Source organism: Nipponia nippon, unplaced genomic scaffold (assembly GCF_047370975.1).
Source record: "Nipponia nippon isolate SJK-2023a ecotype South Korea unplaced genomic scaffold, ASM4737097v1 scaffold_2, whole genome shotgun sequence".
Taxonomy (NCBI): Eukaryota; Metazoa; Chordata; class Aves; order Pelecaniformes; family Threskiornithidae; genus Nipponia; species Nipponia nippon.
Window position 1 is genome coordinate 100,640,869 of NW_028262336.1, and position 17,896 is coordinate 100,658,764.

General features: G+C 39.4%; 2 protein-coding genes across 14 annotated transcripts in view; one reads left to right on the forward strand and one right to left on the reverse strand.

Annotated features, from left to right (window-relative positions):
• The window catches only part of RB1 (RB transcriptional corepressor 1), a 75,218-nt gene extending 67,155 nt beyond the window's left edge, over nucleotides 1-8,063 (forward strand). For 2 of the 4 annotated variants that reach the window (XM_087756144.1, XM_087756147.1), the window contains 9 exons: nucleotides 576-721; nucleotides 1,279-1,383; nucleotides 2,443-2,556; nucleotides 2,648-2,814; nucleotides 3,728-3,758; nucleotides 4,096-4,238; nucleotides 4,693-4,742; nucleotides 6,015-6,084; nucleotides 7,792-8,063. In XM_087756144.1, the coding sequence (XP_087612270.1) occupies nucleotides 576-721; nucleotides 1,279-1,383; nucleotides 2,443-2,556; nucleotides 2,648-2,814; nucleotides 3,728-3,758; nucleotides 4,096-4,238; nucleotides 4,693-4,742; nucleotides 6,015-6,084; nucleotides 7,792-7,837 (872 nt within the window). In that variant the 3' untranslated portion in view covers nucleotides 7,838-8,063. Of the gene's footprint in view, nucleotides 1-575; nucleotides 722-1,278; nucleotides 1,384-2,442; nucleotides 2,557-2,647; nucleotides 2,815-3,727; nucleotides 3,759-4,095; nucleotides 4,239-4,692; nucleotides 4,743-6,014 lie in introns of all 4 variants that reach the window. The other 2 variants (XM_087756145.1, XM_087756146.1) reach the window with 2 other exon arrangements.
• Nucleotides 8,064-9,540: 1,477 nt separating this feature from the next.
• Nucleotides 9,541-17,896, reverse strand: part of LOC104010901 (RCC1 and BTB domain-containing protein 2) — a 37,606-nt gene continuing 29,250 nt past the window's right edge. For all 10 annotated transcript variants that reach the window (XM_087756973.1, XM_087756975.1, XM_087756967.1 and 7 more), the window contains 3 exons: nucleotides 17,636-17,772; nucleotides 16,888-17,018; nucleotides 9,541-13,283 (listed from right to left, as the gene is read on the reverse strand). In XM_087756973.1, coding sequence (XP_087613099.1) covers nucleotides 13,143-13,283; nucleotides 16,888-17,018; nucleotides 17,636-17,772 — 409 coding nt within the window. In that variant the 3' untranslated portion in view covers nucleotides 9,541-13,142. The remainder of the gene's footprint in view (nucleotides 13,284-16,887; nucleotides 17,019-17,635; nucleotides 17,773-17,896) is intronic.

Genomic DNA, 17,896 nt, shown 5'->3' on the forward strand with positions numbered 1-17,896 from the left:
CAAAGAAATAGTAAAATGATGCCAGCAGGTTAATGCATGTGCTCTACACACTGCAAGTTCGAAGTGAAAACTTATCTACTGACTGTAAGAATGGCCACATGGGCTCAGATGGAGGGTTCTTCTATCATAGTATGCTTTTTCCAGCAGCGACCATAAATAGATGTCATGGGAAGCTTACGAACTGGGCAAGCATATATAGTGCTTACCCTGAATGCTTTCCCAAGCTTTGACTTGCTCCAGCTCAGGGGTTTTCCTGAGCCTTTTGCGATGTGTCCGCCTAATAACTCTCAGTAGATTTGTGTTCCAAATGCTTGTTCAGATTCTTTTTGTATCAACATAGACATACGTGTGTAGCATTGTTTGGGGTGGACTTCCATGTGTCCACTACCTGTTCTGTGAAGAATCTTTTCCATTTATTTCGAACCTGGCTTCTACTACCTTCATTTGATGGCTTCTAGTTCTCGTAGTGGGAAACGGTGAACATTCAATTGCTGTCCATCCTCCATCATGCTCCTTTTATTTTGCATACCCCTGTTATTACCATTTCAGTTTATTTTTCTTCTCTCTTTCTCAAGTGTATCTACTGGCCTATCTTCGACTACGTACCCTCTTCTTTCGGCTTCTCTCTGAACGTCCTGACCTGGAACCCTTGATCTGGACTCTTTTCCAGCACACACTGCAAAATGAGTATGAACTTATGAGAGACAGGCACTTGGACCAGGTAACATTAACAAAAAAGTTTTTAAAAGTTTAAGAAGATTCTCCTGAGCAAAATGTTCCTTATACATTCTTTAGCCGTTAGAAATTGTAACCTGAGTTTTTATTTCTCTATTGATTACTCAAAGGAGAAATTAATTTAAAGTTAAGTCTATCATCTCAGGTTTTTTAAGTACTGGCAATTACTTCCTGTGGGATCCTCAAATACCATTTACAGCTATTTTCAAAATAATGAAGACACACCAAATTTTCTAATAATTTGCATAAGAAAATACTGATTTTCTTTGGGCAGACAACATGTGTGGCTGATAAATGTTTTGTTATCCTACTCTAAAATTGCAGCATGTGAAATGAGTTTGAGAAGATACTATGAGCTCCAGTTGGTTGTCATACAGAAATGGAGGGAACAGTAGTTGACTTATATTCTGGAACTTCTTATGAAGTTGAGTTGCATGCTAGAGCACAATCAGTAATAGAAAGCTCATCACTTGATTTCTTAACTTGAAATGAAGAAGCTGAATTTTCTGCATTTCCAGTTGTCTTGTCTTGTTTCTTTAATAGATCATGATGTGTTGCATGTATGGCATATGCAAAGTAAAGAATGTAGATCTTAGATTTAAAATAATAGTTTCGGCATACAAGGAGCTTCCCAACACAAATCAAGAGGTATGGAAATTCTTTAATGTTATCCTTCCATAAAAATGTTATGAACTGATTGTTTCTCTCTGTCTAAAACAAACCAAGCTACACTTGAACATACAAAAGAAAACTTCTGCTTCACTGCATCTCCATTTTGTGGAGGAGAAAACTGGCTCTAATACCGAATGTCTCTTTAAACATCTTGCACGAATAGTTTGGTGACTCTACTCAGAAAGCAAACTTCATTCCACTTTTTAACTTAAAGATACTAAATGATGGGTTATGGTTCTGTTTGGAGACTGGATGAAAGATTTGGGTCTAATGCTAATAGGATTTTCAAAGGCAACCCAAGTTCTCTGAAGAGTTACCTAACGTAGCTTTAAGAGGGAGATAAGTAGATAACTTTCTGTAGAAGCTTTCAATAGAAATAAGATGTCAAATAGATATGTATGGTTACATATCAAACAGATATGTATGTATTAAAGTTGCAAGCTTAATTCTGACGCTAAGAAGTTCCTTTCTTTGTAAGGGCCTTACTGTACTTAAATCTTTGCACAAAATGATAATAAATCAATAGAAAATCGAAGAAACCATCAAACAGTTAATTGAAATGTAGGCATCCTTTTAGTAGTAAAATTTCTCATAGTGTATTTGTGCATCTTGGCTAAACTCCAGACTTTTGTCTCCAAGCCTAAAGAACTGTTTTATCCACATCAGGTCAGTAATGATTTTTTCAGCCTTGCCAGGTGTGCACAGTAGCGAAGCCTTTTTTTGACAATTGCATGTGTGAAAGTAAATGGAGCTTAAATTTGGAAAATGTTTTTAAAGCACTGATGAACTGCATTCGCACTAAGGGGCCGTGCCAGTTAATTAAGTAGGTGCCTCTACTGATGTTCATACATGTTTGGAAAAAAGAAACAATTTAAAACAGTTCTAAATAGTAGTTACAATGCTTGCATACAATACACATGCCATCTTAGCTCGTATCTAACACGGATTTTTTTGAATGGCTTTATGAGTTTGTCAAATGTAAAATTGTCATTATTTTTTTTTTTTAACTGTGTATGATTTTCTCACCCTATGTAGACTTTCAAACGTGTTCTTATCAGGGAAGAACAGTATGACTCCATTATAGTCTTCTACAACTTAGTGTTTATGCAGAAGCTGAAAACAAACATTTTGCAGTATGCCTCCAACAGGGTAAGCCGCTAGCTGTGTTCAGTACTAATTACTTGATAGAATAGGAATAGATAGAGAGTAAAACCTTATGATTATTTTATTATTTTTATAGCCTCCCACTCTGTCACCTATCCCACACATTCCTCGCAGCCCTTACCAGTTTTCCAACTCTCCTCGCCGTGTCCCTGCTGGCAATAACATCTACATCTCGCCCTTGAAGAGTCCGTACAAATTCTCCGACGGGTTTCAGTCGCCCACAAAGATGACTCCAAGGTCTAGGTGGGTTGTTGACAAGCATTTCTTTGACTAAATTAAAGGTATTTGGGGGATTTTAGTGGGAGCAAATTAGAAAATTGCACCGTCTCGTTTGTCAGTAGTCTGTGGTTATTATATCTTTTCTGGTTAAAAGTTTGTGTCCTGTATTTGGAATCTTTATTCATCTTTGAGCACTTTTCTGTTTCAGTTGAGTCAGTGTGCTCAAGGAGTTTGGGTTTTTAAATTTTTTTTTAGGATAGTCACATCCAAGAGGGGTTTTCTGACCTAGTTGCTTAAATGTTGTTGGCTTTGACTCTGGATCACACTCCTAAAAAACATAGATGAGCTTCGTACGCTTGCTTAAAGAGAAAATACTTTCTTGGAACAAAATGGTTCAAAGTATTTTATTGACTGAGCAGAGCATTTCAAACTGTTGGTCGCTAGTTCTTACCAGACGAGGATGACAGCAAATGTGCAAGTCTCCAGTGGGTTTTTCAAACTAGGATCAAGTGAGTCCCATTGCACCTGGCCCAAGGTGTACAAAAGTTAAAATATTATTGTATATTTTAGGTTGAAATCCTGCATGGTTTTGATTAGCAAACACCTAAAGGTAATGATGAAAGGATGATTATCTGGGTACCCAGCACTGAAGTGTCTTCCTGCTCATAAGGGACGGATTGTGGGGGCCTCTGATCTTTCAAGCCACAGTTTTTCTATCTGTATGGTACGGTTGATTTAGCGATTCAGCATTCGCTGGCCCGAATGGAAAGGCGAACCATCTCAACACGGCGAAATGCAGTCTGGGTTTGCACTGTTAATGCAGAGAGAGAGGAAGAGACTTTGTTAATGTCTTATGTTAAGCTGTGCAAATTAGCGGATGCATTTATCATTGTTAAACGTAGCTTAATCTTAAACACTTCTCTTCTTCATTTGGCAGAATTTTGGTGTCAATTGGTGAATCGTTTGGGGTGAGTTTTAACATTTTTAATGTCTGGTCTTGAATGCATGTAACTTTTGGAGGAATGGGATAGCCTGCTGATACCTGTAGAACTGGACAGTGAGTGTCTCTAATTTAACACAGTGTTTATGGAATCTGTAAGCACAAAGGGGTGTCCTGTTAACTCTTTTCAAACATCCAGACTTCACTTATAAACTGTTTTGCGTTTTATTTTAGTTGCTTTGAAAGATGGAGTTATTAAATTGCCGAGTTTTACAACTCCTGATTTTTTTTAGGGGATAATCTGGAAAGCTTGAGTAGTTTCAGGATTTATTGGCGATTCTTTCCTTATTTTCTTGTAATTTCAGACTTCTGAAAAGTTTCAAAAAATAAACCAGATGGTGTGCAACAGTGACTGCCAGCTAAAACGCAGCGCAGAAGTAAGCGCTGCTCCTAAGCCACTGAAGAGGCTGCGCTTTGATATAGAAGGGCAAGACGAAGCAGATGGAAGGTAAGAGATTGTTCTCAGCTTTTCAGTAAGGTTACACATATTTGATTCTTGGGGCCTTCCACCCTAACTTCTTCCTGACATCTTAATTTCTGTTAATTTGTGAAATTTAGTCAATATATTAAATGAGAGGTGGTAGCATAATACTTCTCAACTCGATGCTTTGATGTCAGAAGCATGGATCTATTTGGTGCCTATACATCCAGCATCCTGGCGTTACTGCTGAGTGCTAAACCATGCTGTCATCTTTACTCAGTCTTTTAAAAAACAAAACCCAAATTTTTTAGACATATGAGAAACCAAGCAACTCTTGAGTTTAGTGTGGAGGAAAAAAGACTTTGCGTCTTCGTCAGAGAAGGCACTAGCACTGAAATGAACTAACCTTGATTTAAAGTTAGGTTATGAGGATAATTTTTTTTTTTTAACTTCTGCTTAATCATATGCTTTCTGTCTTCAGCAAACACCTACCCCAGGAGTCCAAGTTCCAACAGAAGCTTGCAGAAATGAGTGAGTATTATTTTGTCATTAACTGCACACCAGTGAGTGCCTTGGATAAAAGAGTTTATGCCCACTCGGATAAAAACATTGCTCAACGTTGATGTCATTTCGGTAACTTGCTTGATTTTTTTGTACTTGCTCCATTTAATCTTGAAAATGCAGATTACAAAATGGAAATCCTGAAGAGCCTTTTTAAGGGTATTAAATGACACAGCAGCATAGAAGATGCTATTTTACATGTGAATAAGAAAATGAGCATGACACATTCTTCCTAAACGCTAGAATTCTTGAAATGGAATTAAATGCTTGCCAAGGCTTTCCCATTTGTTCCAGTGACAGACCCTTAGCTGTGAGCTTGCAGGTAGAAATCAGTAGTAATTGCAGCAGCATTTAGTTGACCAGAACACCTTTTTAGGCGATTACAGTGTAGTAAAGGAAAATTATATACACAGGAAAATTATATGTAATTTTGTGTGTTGCTTTGCTGTCTTTTATACTAAAATGCCTGAGACTGCTTTTTCTTCTACTGCGGATCAGTATTTCTTTCAGATTTTATAGGATCACTGCTCTGTTTTTCAAATTAAACTCAAATCTAGCCCGTGAAAAGCAAAACGGCCCCGTCCCCACCTCTGAGTTGTATTTCCCACTCCCGAGAAGGAGCACGCTTGGTCTGACCGGGCCTTCCCACTCTCTGGTGGAATCCGAGCCCCGCAGCTGAGCGGATTTGCACATTAAAAATTCTTACCTAGCAACTGTTTGCTCATCGAGATGGGTGTGAGTGCACATCTAGGCACCTCTCGTTTATTTTAGGGTAGGGGAAATGTTCCGGTGTTTACCTGTGGCGGAGGTTAAGAAGGGATGTTCTGTCTCACGACCAGTTGTGTTAGTGTGTGTGTCACTGGGGGGGAAAGGCATCTCCTCTGCAGGCTGGCTGCGGGATGTGGGGACTGCTCAGCCCACAGCAGCTGCCTGGCCACAAGACGAGACCTCTACGTGCTGCAGTCCGTCTGCCCGCCTTAAGGATGAAAACAGACCAAGTGAGGGTGCGGAAGCAATGAGAACTTCAGCGAATGGCTGGAATGAATTTAAGATGTGTGAGACTGAGCAGGAATTGCTGAAGCAACTCAGAATTATGTGTTTACTTTTAAATGGTGGACTCGTTTTATTTAGAATAGTGTAATTCAATTCCTTGTGCCATTACCAATTTTTACAATAAATAATAATGTCCGAAGTAATTCTGAAGAAAGTATTTAATTTCATTCTTTTTTTTTTTTTTTTTAGCGTCTACTCGAACAAGAATGCAAAAGCAGAAACTGAATGATGGAAATGATACCTCAGCCAGTGAAGAAAAGTGAGATTCTTCTCAGGACCAGGGGCTGCACTGCAGGCCCTCTTAGCTTGGTTTTGTTTTACAGCCTTCATTGAGTTGCTTTTTTAGTTGCTTTTTATTCCCAACTTCTAGTTGAAAGCATTTGGACTTTTAAAATTTTTAAATGTCATTCGTGATACTTTGCCTTATGATGTAGCATATATGCAATGTAAGCCACTGAATTTAATTTATATTTTTTTTGACAATTTTAAAAACCAACTTGGAAGGTGTCTTAATTTCCTATTGCAGCATTACTGTTTAAGCCAATTCAGTCTACTTGGGTTGAATTTTGCTGTCTAAAGACAAAATGTTAGCTAGAATGATTTGAAATGCACTAATTTTGTTTCTTAGATTTCATTTTTAGATTTTCATGACTTGCAAATTTTGAAAATGAGGGGCCAGATACTGCAAAGATTTCTGTCTCTGTATTTAATTAGCGCATCAAATTCCCATTAATTTAAATTGCACAGCAGTCATAGACCTTGCAGAGTCAGGGCCTCACATCAGAAGTACAACCTGAATTCAAAGTGAACTGATTATGTAGCCGTACTACTGAAACCAATACTTAGCGTTTTGTAGTTTTCCTTCCCCAGCTCTCTTCCCGGTGTAATTTCAGAGGGCAGTTACACTCTCCATCAGCTTGAATTTCATGGAATGTGAATCCCACAGAGGTTCCTCCCAGAATCCCACAGAGATTCCTCCCAGAAGCTGAAGCTTCTTCCCAGATGCAGCCTACTTGATGTGCGCTTTCTCATTTTGGAAAATCTCAATTATTAAAAGAAAAAAGAACCCCAAACCTAAATCCCACCTGGCGCACATAAGATTTCAAAATTCTAATGATGCAGAATTTTCTTGATTTCTTCAAATTTTCACTGAACTGTAGCCAAGCCAAACAGCTTGAGGAACAGGCACCAAACCTGTTCCTGTAGCTGAAAGCTGAGTGTCTCCAGTTGGGTTCCAGGTAAGAGCAGCCTGGTCTCTAAAAGCACAGGTCATCTCCCGTTGCCCTTACTGCAACGTCTGCACAAGAGCCAAACTTGATGAGCCCACGTTGGGAAAATCACTCTGCCTTATTTTACTGAAAAGGCAGAGTTTAAGAGGCACCTTGTGAACTCTTACAGCTAGTAAAAAAAACCCCAAATAAACCAAAAAACCCCACGAAACCCAAACCCCAAAACTTTTTTCAGCTTACATGTTTGTAAGTTACTGATTCAGATACTGGAATTTTCTTGCAATGATAAAGGGTTTGCAAAATAGCCAGTTAAGGAAAGCACATGTTTTACTTCCACTGGGTCGAAATATAAGTAAATAAACGAAGTCCTGCTTTAAAATTACCTATTTTTATGAAATTCAGCTTTCGCAGCTACTTAAATTAAAACAGTTACAGTAGAAAAGCACGCTATTCATTACACAAACATTTTAAAACAACATCTTCTCCGGGTAGCTTATTTAGAAATTGTTTAGCTGCACCTAGAGTACTTACACTAGTACATTTTAAAGATCAGTTCTTGTGTTGAACAGAAACTAATCCTAGAGCTACTAAAAATTCTACAAACAGCACTGATTTGTCAATGAATTTTAAAATAAAATTGAGTTATTTTTTTAGTCTCAATATGGCTTCAGCTTTCTTCCTGAAAAATGTACAGAAGTGTTAAGAGTACCTTATGTTTATTTTCTTACTTTTTGCAGATTTACAGACAGAATATATCTTAACATTGGCGTACACCGACTGTAAGCTCTGTTACAGCCGTTGAAGTTCTTCCACAATCCTCTGGCTAGAGGGGTAACAGTAGAGTCTCCCATACCTAAGCAGATTTATTCTTTCTTTACTGTGACAACGTATATTTTTTTTTTTTTTTGTTCAAACAGACTGAAGGCTTTACATCAAATGTATGGTAATGTTTTATACAACTCATTAGTTTCTCTCCTTTCAAGATAAATAAAATAGCTTTTAAAAGATTTATAGTTGGTATTTTCTTTCATTAGATGAGAAGGTGACTTCACATGGTAATGATGTCCTGCTGGCTCATGCTTCCACCATGATCCTGCAGCTGGTACGAGCAGAGGTCACTCCACCTGCAGTGGTTCCCGTGTAGAGGTGCTTGAGGCAGTCCTTCGGCGAAGCTGGTGTCCGCATTTAGAGGCGTCCCCAGCGTTTCACCACCCTGCTCTTTATAATCGATTCTTTTGCTTTCGGAGCTGCTGAAAACAGCCCAGGATGTTAAGGCGCCACAGCTTTCTGGGCCGGGTGCCTGGCTGCGGGCATGTCGGCCTCGCGGGCTTCCTGTCATTGCTTCATCAGAGTCCATAGGTGCCTGGTGCCTCGGCACTCTGCTGAACTTGCAGGGCTATTTATAAGCATCGGGGTTCATGACAGTGCTCAGAGCACAAAGGGCGCTGGCTGACTTGCCAGTCCCTGCCCCCTCTGAAAACACGTCTTCAGAGTCTTATTTTTTTGCAAATAAATGTTTATTGAAACTAATGGCTTTTAATCAGATTCGGAAAGCTTGCTGTGCTTGAGTGCGCCTTTCGTATAGTGAGACCTTGTATTCAAAATGGGCTAGAATACTGAAACTGTTTCAGGAATAAAGAAAATTAGAATTCAGAGCAGAAGAGTTGGACAGAAAATGGGACGGGCGTTTCAGGTGCCCGAGGGTAAGGATTGCACCACTGATCAAACTCTTCTAATCACAGAGGTCAAACATACATTTGTGGAGCAAACTTGTCTCTGCCTAAGCTGTACGTGTAAACTGAGGCCATATGAAACGCATCTGAGAGGCCTGTTTCTCTCCATTGATGCTAAGGGGAATTTCATCTATTGGCTTGGCTGTGTAGCTGTCTTGAGAGGGATGAGCTGACTCCCAGCCTCTTTATTTGCAGTTTTATACCTCTTGCTGCTGTCCCCTGTTCCCAAATGCTGCTTGTTCTTACCTGTCGCAGGATGTGCAGTCTGCGTGTTTCCAGGTACAGGAGTGGCTGCGGGAAGATGCCCGTGTCAAATGTGAAACAGCTGGAGAAAATTATGGCTCTGCGATACTGGTGCAAAGCACAAGTTTAAATATTTTAAAATGTAACAAATAAGCTGGTCATAATGTACATTTGCTTCAGAAACAATACTTGGTGGTGTTTTGAAGACAGTTTTATGAATCATTAAGTCACTAGGGCATTAATTTCTTTGAAAGGTGGAAATACGCTTACGCAAATTCTCCAGCTCTTTTTTTGCAGACTGGGTTTTCATTCTGCTTACAAATACTTTATCTGGTGGCAGTTATTTCCTGAAGAACAGCAGTAGTCTTTGAAATATCTTTCTGAAATATTATCTCGGTTTCATTTCTTTTTTTCCCACACTGCTAACTACATAGTCAACTCGGTTTACAAGTGTCAGACTTTCTTTGCTTTTGCTGAAAAGAAAGGAAAAAATCCCACTCATACTTTTTCAATATTATGGCATTTTTATTAATGGTCTATTAAAACCAGGCAAGTTTATAAAGAAACAACAACTCAAAACATAAAATTATGTTCAGGCTGTAAACTTTCTACATCATTAGGTGGTAGCCAATGAGTCCTGTCTCTATGGGGTAATTATATGCTCTGATTTACAAGAAAAGCCCATGGAAATTGTTCAGATCATATAAAAACAGCCGTTTACATAGTTATGAGGCAATAAAACTCTAGAGGTGGGTACTAGATGACAATGCAATGCTGGCTCTTAGCTTCGGTGACTTAAGAGAACCTTTAAATGATTCAGAAAGTTATCCATCTGTTCCCTTTCTGCCAAGTGGAACATCCCTCTTCATGTAAACCCCAGATACAGTTTACGCTTGACCTTATTTTCACTTTTTAGCAAATACCTTTTTGTCTGTGGTGTCCTAAACCAGAACAAAACTTAAAATACTCAATAAAGCACTTAACCTGCAAGACCCACAAACATAAGTTTGTTGCAGACCATCTCACAATGGTATAACGCATTCCTAATCTCTTCTAAAATGTCCCATGATTGGGTTTCAAGCACATATTTACATACATGCATCAACGTTTAACCACCTAAGCCAGTATGTTTTTTTAAACATCGACCATTAAGTGCCAAGGAAAGTGCATGCAAATGAACGTTTAAAAAAATTCAATAAATAAATGTCTCAATGAATGTAATGCTATCACATCCAGGTCAGATGATACACGCTGCACGAATAAAAGCCAACGCTGACATGTTGGATCCTTAGAATCACCCTCATTCAGTCCAGAGACGCTTGTTCTCCAAATTAGAGACTTTGTCAATTACTCTGAATTGCAAGTAGGCTTTAAGGTGTACAGTAGGTTAGAAATGATGAGCAGGAAGGAAACAAACTGAAAAAATGGGAAGCATGCTATTTTGACCACAGTAGTTGTTGAACTACTGCGTTATGAACTGGAGCCAGCTTAGGAGAGCAGGATCACGCTCCAGTGTTGTTGCTCCGTGGAGCGGTGTCTCCAGGGAACCAGGCTCTTCATTGAGCAGAGAATGGTTTTGAGCAGATGTTGAGTTAAAAACAATCATTTCGCGTGTACGCTTTTGGTTTGATTCTTTAAGTAAAACCACAGAAACACTTGGAGAAAGCTTTTATCGTACACTTCTTGGGGAGGCCAGAGTGACCGAAAGGCCACGTTTCCTAGTGAGGCTGCCTGCGTGTATGTGGGGCAGGATCCAGGCCAGCTGCCACCCAAAGGCTGGGCTGTGGCGGTACACCCTCTTTCCGTGTGCTGCTATTGCTAAGAAAAGGCTGGCAGGTGAACCTGGCAGTTCTTGAGCCCAGGACTGAAAGGGGCAGACTTCACTCCAGCCATCCCTGCCTTAACCAAAACATCTGGAATTACCCAGCCTTGGCTTACGTAGAATTGACTTGTGGCTATGCTTTGGTATGATGAGTGCTGGGCTATAGCGTGTAAGGTTTGCAGTGAAGCTGTGCCCTACCGTGATACTGTTTTACTGTCTGCATTAACCTCTAGCTGTGTGCCTGAGTCAAGTGCTTTTCAACACAAACTTATCAAAACTGATCTCGCCCCCCCAGGGAAGCTGTGGTTTTGATGAAACTGCATTATGTACTGGAAAGTTCTTGACCAGTTCTGTTTGAATACAAAATACTGACACAGCTGCTGAAGTATGGACTTCCACTGCTGGAGGAAGTTGTACTAATCACTGAGGGGGTGGCAGAACACACTTCTTAGCAGCAGATGATCCAGTATATTTCTAGGGAGAGTCTGAGGCAAATGTCTCGAAGACAAATAATTTTTTTTACCACAGCATTTTCCAAAGCAATTTGCTTATGGCCCTCTTCCTAAGTAAATTCTGCTGTCTGCATGCCTCACCCTTCCACTCACACCTGCAGGGACTGCTGTGACGAGACGCACTACTTGCTACTTCTCATCTTCTTCTCTGAGGATGTGCTTCTCCTTTTCTCCTCCTCAAGGAACAGGATTGTTTGAGAAAGGATCCTCCAATATAATAAAGAACAGTTATTTCTACTTTAGAAATGAGGAAATGAGGCTGCAATCATTTAAGGGAATTAGGTTCTTAGAAACCACATCTGAGGATTAGAAAAGGTCATCGAAGGATTCTGTGGCACAGCAAGGATCTGAAGGAAGGTCGCATGAATAACTGTATTAGTGTACTGAGCCTGGTCCTCCAGGTCATTGCCTTCTCAATTTGTAAAATACTACAAAAGGCACTTAAAGCCACTTCATCCTGTCAAAATTTTACGAGAAATAATTTCTCAGGGTTAATTCACAGTTGCCCATTAGAAAATTCAAGTCAATGCTTCACAAGAGCTCAGCATCTTCTGTAACGGGGCAAACTTCCCTCTGTGCAACACTGGGTGGGGTTTCATCTTAACTCACTTCAGTCAGTTAGAAATTAAGCATCTACTCTACCTTAGCCATCCAGTCCCCTCAATGATCAGTGATGAGAGAGGCATGTCCAGAGGGCAACTCCTCTCACCTAAAACAGGCATGTAAGGTAAGTGGTATGGTCACCTCGCAGCACTGACCAAAGGAGAACCTGGAACAGTGTACTTGGACAAGGTGTCCTTATTGCCACGTGGAAAACAATGTGAGTTGCACTCTTACAATTTAATTGTAAGACCCCATTTTAATCACTTCAAAACGATCTTTTTCTCCCTTTTTCTTAAGATGATCTATCTGGGGATAGATGGTAAGGCAGGAATAAACAAACCTCGAGGGGAACTTCCCTTTCCTTGAGATTTTGTTTGGGTTTCTTTTTCTTGGTAACAAGCAACCAGATGGTTTTCTCAGTACCAAAACACACAGCACAACGTCCAGACAGATACTGTGAATGCTTCCTGGCCCATTGGGGTGCCAGGGAACGTGCTTGGGGTAATGGAAAGGAAGATTCTTTTCATTCTCTCTAGAACAATGGACGTAAGTGCCAGGAACTCAAAACTGTAATATCCAGCTGAAGCTCTTCATGGCTTACGTATTTACACTCCAAGTAAACACCAAGTGACACATATCCTCCTACCAATCAGAAAGCTCCTCATCCTAAAGAATTTGTATTACTTTATCATATGTTCAGAAAAACAAGTTTGTATCGTCTTCACTGGATGATAAACCAGGCAAAAAGAAGCCCACTATGGCATATTAACGTCGGTTGGCGATAAGTATACTATGAAAGTTTCAGCAGCAAACAGGTCACTGTCCCATAAAATCCAAATGCAGGTTGTTTTAAAAAAAAGAAAAAACTCAAAACAGACAGACAAGGTAATGATATAGCTTAGTTTGCTTGACTTTAAGTGGGAAGGGGTAGTTACTGCATTAGATTTTTGTTGTTAAATTCTGACTGTTGGCAGTGAACCCTCACCATACATCTACGCTGTAGCCATCTTTACAAAACCTATATGTTAGCAGACTTTTACACATTTCTTATGCTGATGGACACTGAGTCTTTCCTTCCAAACCTTTGCACACTCTGACCATGGGTAAGTTCTCCAAAGGAGAAGTATTTCCAGGAGGGAAGAGGACATGCTCTTCAGCTTGGTGGTAGTCAGACCTCAATTTCGGAATGCTCCCACTCTGCTTGCTTTGCTAATGAAGTTTTTCAGGAGGTCGTGGTCCATTTCTGCAAAGCCTTGAGTTTGTGTAACAACAGTTAAATGGTTTATGCAAAATCTGAAGCAAAATTCTTCCAAGTCCTAGGAACAAATTGAGGTCATTTGTAATATGAATGACTGATGACAGCAAAATAATTATCATTATTTTTCTGTTTCAAATCCGTCATTTAATTAGCAGAGAATATACCAGATTGTTCACATCACCAATCCCTTTTCTGATCAGTTTGATTAGATCACAAATGATACCATGAAATTTGTTCATACAAACTATTCAATAAACCCCCTCCAAGAAAACAGGAGCAGCCACCCAAATCGACTCTAGAACTCCTTCACATTTACTGAGCTCATTAGAAAAAGTCATTAATAAGTGAAACCATCAACTTTCCCCACATACAACTACTAGAGCATCAGTAACTAACTCCTTTCTTTTCCTCCCTGCACTGAATTCAGTAGTGGTCCTGTGAAAAACAGCAGATATCCTAGTCTTGCTGAAAATAAAATAAGATGTAACATTCAATGATGCTCACCGAACACAAGCTGGATGTTAGGATACATGTGTCTTTCGTGGCAAACCTAGGAATTGCGTGTCCCTATCTAGGAACTGGGATTTGGGATTCCTAGATAGCAAAAATGGTTCTGGCCTTGCTGTAACAGGATGTTCAGATGTTCAGCAGAGGATAGGTATAAGTGATTAGGCCACACAACCATGATTTCACACAGCCAATTTTGCCCACTCGAACTCCTCACAACAGTGGCAATCCTTCCCTCCATGCACTGGGTCTCAATCCCCTTTAGCTGGTTCCTATGCAACAACTTGCTGTCAAAGGAAAATTAATTACCTCCTGCAGCAAGCCGAGCTGGAGCCAGCAGCAAGGCAAGTCTAAATTGGCAGTATGATCCCTGATCTATAAACTCCTCAAGGGTTACAGTAAAAAGAGGTCTCTTAATCCATGCCAGTTTTATTCTATGGTAACTACACAAACATTGCAGCCAGGGCTTAAGAGTAGAAAGAAATTTAGCAGAATACCTGTGCATTTCCTTTTGAAACCTTTTCCTTAGATTGAATTTTTCAGATCTATTGCCCCTGTCAAGATGTACCTAAAGCTTTAACAGAGGCCAAGCAGCATAAAATATCCTTTAAAAAGAACTAAGGTAGCAACAATGCACAGAAGTAAATTGTATCTCTCATCAACAAGTGCTGGAAAAGCAAGAAAAGGAATGAGAATAGAAGAAGAAGAAATAAAAAACATAGAAGAGAAATGTAGATCAAAGACACTGACACCTTAAGGTTCAGCAGACCTCTGAAACGCTACTGCCAGAACCTGGCTTGCTTTACAGTCAATGTGCAAACTTTTACATTAAATAAAATGAACAGCAGCTGCCTCTTCTGGTACTGATCTATGAAGAGGACCATAGATATCACAGAATTCTGATCACTAATTTTGCAGTTTCAAGAAATACTGGCTTTAAATTCTGTTATATAGAAGATGATAAATCTAAAATTAGCTACAGTGTATATTAGAAATATGCTTTAAAATAATTTGTAGTAGTGATCTGAGGACAGGACAAAATATTTTCAAGCATTTTTTAATCCTAACAGATGCATATAGTAGCCAAGTCAGTCTTCAGTTAATTTGATATGTTAATGGCAGATGACAGCACTGGAATCTTTCACTTGCAGTGTTCACATTTAATGACAAAAAAGTGAATTCATTCTATCTTTTCAAACTTCCAAAATATCAGACCTCTTTCATAATCCTTCTTTGGACAGTTTTCTACTGAAGTGCTGATACACTGCACATGGTTCTCAAACCAATTTTTACTACTATAGTAATGTAGTACCCTAAAAGATCCTGGCTTACTTCACAACTCCTTAGACAGGGATTATCCCATGTCTTTGGTAAAGAAGCCTTTGCTGCGCTTCTCTGAAGCAGTTCTACTATATCCCTTTGGGCTGTGGATGCAGGGAGGAGGGCAACAATGCACTCCCGAGTTTGGCACATGCTGCGCCCAGGGCAGGTGAACCAATTCATCATCTGATGATCGTGTTAAAATAATACATGTTTTGAAAGAATACTAGGTATACAGAATAAAACACTGAATCATAGAAGGAAGAGGAGGACAACACATATTTAGTCATCTAGCCAATCCCTTTTATTGTGTTTCAGCCATTATAAATAGTACTTTGTCCAGGCTAGTTTTACTACTTCGCAATACACCTAAATGTACCTTTAACTGCTCTTTAACTACTTCACCTGACACAGGTCAACTAAAGGTACTTCTGCTTTGGAGACATTCCAAACTGTTGAAAACCTTGTAAAGGGAGAAACTCCAGAGTAAACTTTTAATGAAAACTTCTGCTGTTAGGAGAATCAAATCATTTGGTCCTGCCTTCCTGTCCAGTCTTCCCCGATCTGCTGGGCTTCTACCACCACAACGCATTGAAAGTACAATTCCTCTTTGCCTCAGCTGTTCATACCTTCCCTTACTGATACCCCAGTTACAACTGCCTTGTAACTGGCAGCTGATAATCATCTTATCTACTCATCTGATGTTATCCCCTCTTTCGATTTACAAAACTCACCGACTTCGGCCTCCTCTTTGCAACTCCTACGCAAATTCGTCTCATCTAGTACACCGCCTCCATACAGCACAGACTACTGCAACATTTTTAACTCCTTTTTATTTCAGTCCCTTCTTTCTACTTGCTTCCTATAACTGGAACTGTTTATCAATCCATCATATTACACTGCTAGCCTCTCCTGCTTTAAAACATCACGCTACATTTCACAGCCAGGCAAAAGCAAAAAAACGAAGTATTTTTAAAAACATTGTTACCAGCTACACATTTTGGCTCTCCTAATAGGTCATCTTCTCTGTTTGGCTATATTAATTTCATTCTTATAAAGCAGAAGAAATCTTGAACAGAAGGATGAGGACTTCTCAACTAAGATGCTCAGTTATAACAATGGCTACTAATTCTAAAATATATACGCAGACTTCTTGAATAATAAAACCCACCACATCATTATTTCCACAATCAGCATAGCACTAAGAAGTTGAGAAAAGGAAAACATCTTTGAAAGTATTTGTCTGTTTACAAAAAAAGTGCTTGCAGTACTGCTGATGACAACAGGCTGAGTGCTAGCGAAACATTTGAGAGCCAAGGGCAGACCAGACGACAGGATATGGGGAAAGGAATAACAATAGGTAATTCGCTGCATGTTGGCACGATTCATTGTAAACAACATGGTGAAAATGGATTTTTGATATAAGCACAAGTGTAAACAGGGAGGGATTTTACAGGTAAATTCTCCAACTGCCGATAAAGGCGGTACCAGAATGGCTGTAACAGACACAATGATCAGGTGGAGAGCTCAGGAAGTGAACATGCAAAGCAAAATCCAAAAAGGCAGAGAAGTAAATGGCAGTGAGAAATTTGCATGCCATGCCACGCCAGATGACAAGGCAGGAAGCAGATTAGGAATCCTGACTCACAGGTGCAAGCCGAAAGGCCAGGAAGAAAGCATTTTTTTTTAGCTTAAAAAAGGGAAAACAAACATCTGGAAAGCCAGAAAGCAAAATTGCAGTAATCACGCTTCATCAGTTAAATGTGGTTATGTTTATACTAAACAGTTTCATTTCTCAGAAAAGAACTGTTTCCCTGAAGAGAAGTTCTCCTTACCTGAGCTTCGTATTTGACAGCAGCAGAAAGAAGAGCAATGGCATTCTCTTCACAAATGCCTTGTTTGATCGTTTGCTGGCACAGCTTTTTCAATCTGTTTTCTCTATACAGCGTTGCCAAATCCAGCAGTCCTGTGAAAATTCATACAGCTTTAACTATCCTAGTGCAAAACATATGTATTTCTTTTCAAATTAACCAATTGCCCTATTGTTTTAAGCTGAATTAATCAAAGACTTGTTCTATTTTTTTCCCCTAGATGACGTGTGCATTTTTAAAGGTCCTCAAAAGACATATCAAAAAGGAACCCTCTTATTACTATGCAAGCATTCTGTCTTTTTGTTCACTGTATTGTATCTCATTCAAGGCATCAATTAGTGACTTACGTCCTCTTAAATTCATGCGAGGAACAGCTCCCTTTTCACTCATGATCAAATTGCCAGAGCTGCCCAAACAGAAAAGTTTTAGTATGGCATTAGTGCCTTTTAAGGAAAAAATAGTTCTTAATATGAGAAATGATGAGTTCTTTTTGAACATTTTGCATCTTTGATCTTATTGCATCCCTACCACTTATTCTCCTTGGGCATGTTTGCTGCTACTGCATCCCTTCTTCCTGACACCTGCCAAACTCAAGATTTAAGTGCTAATAAAACTAAAATTAACAAGCCCTGCTTTCCTCACCCTGTTATGACACACAAATCCTACTTTTCAGAAACAGCAACCTAGAGTTATTTCCATTTACGGCAAATACCTATTGCATCTTCAGGAGGGAGCCTAATGTTGTCTGTATACAGGTATTCCAGGAAGGCTCGGTAAACAGGATAAGAAAATTCACTCATTTCTATAATTTCATCATCATTATTCAGTATGGAACGGAAGTGTTCACACCTACAAAACATGAAAAAAGACTGTATATCGTAAAGAGTTAAGTTTGAAAGATCAGCTGCAGCACGAAATAGGTAAAAAAGAAAAATCAGTCATAACAGACTAAATACACAACCATAAACTCTAG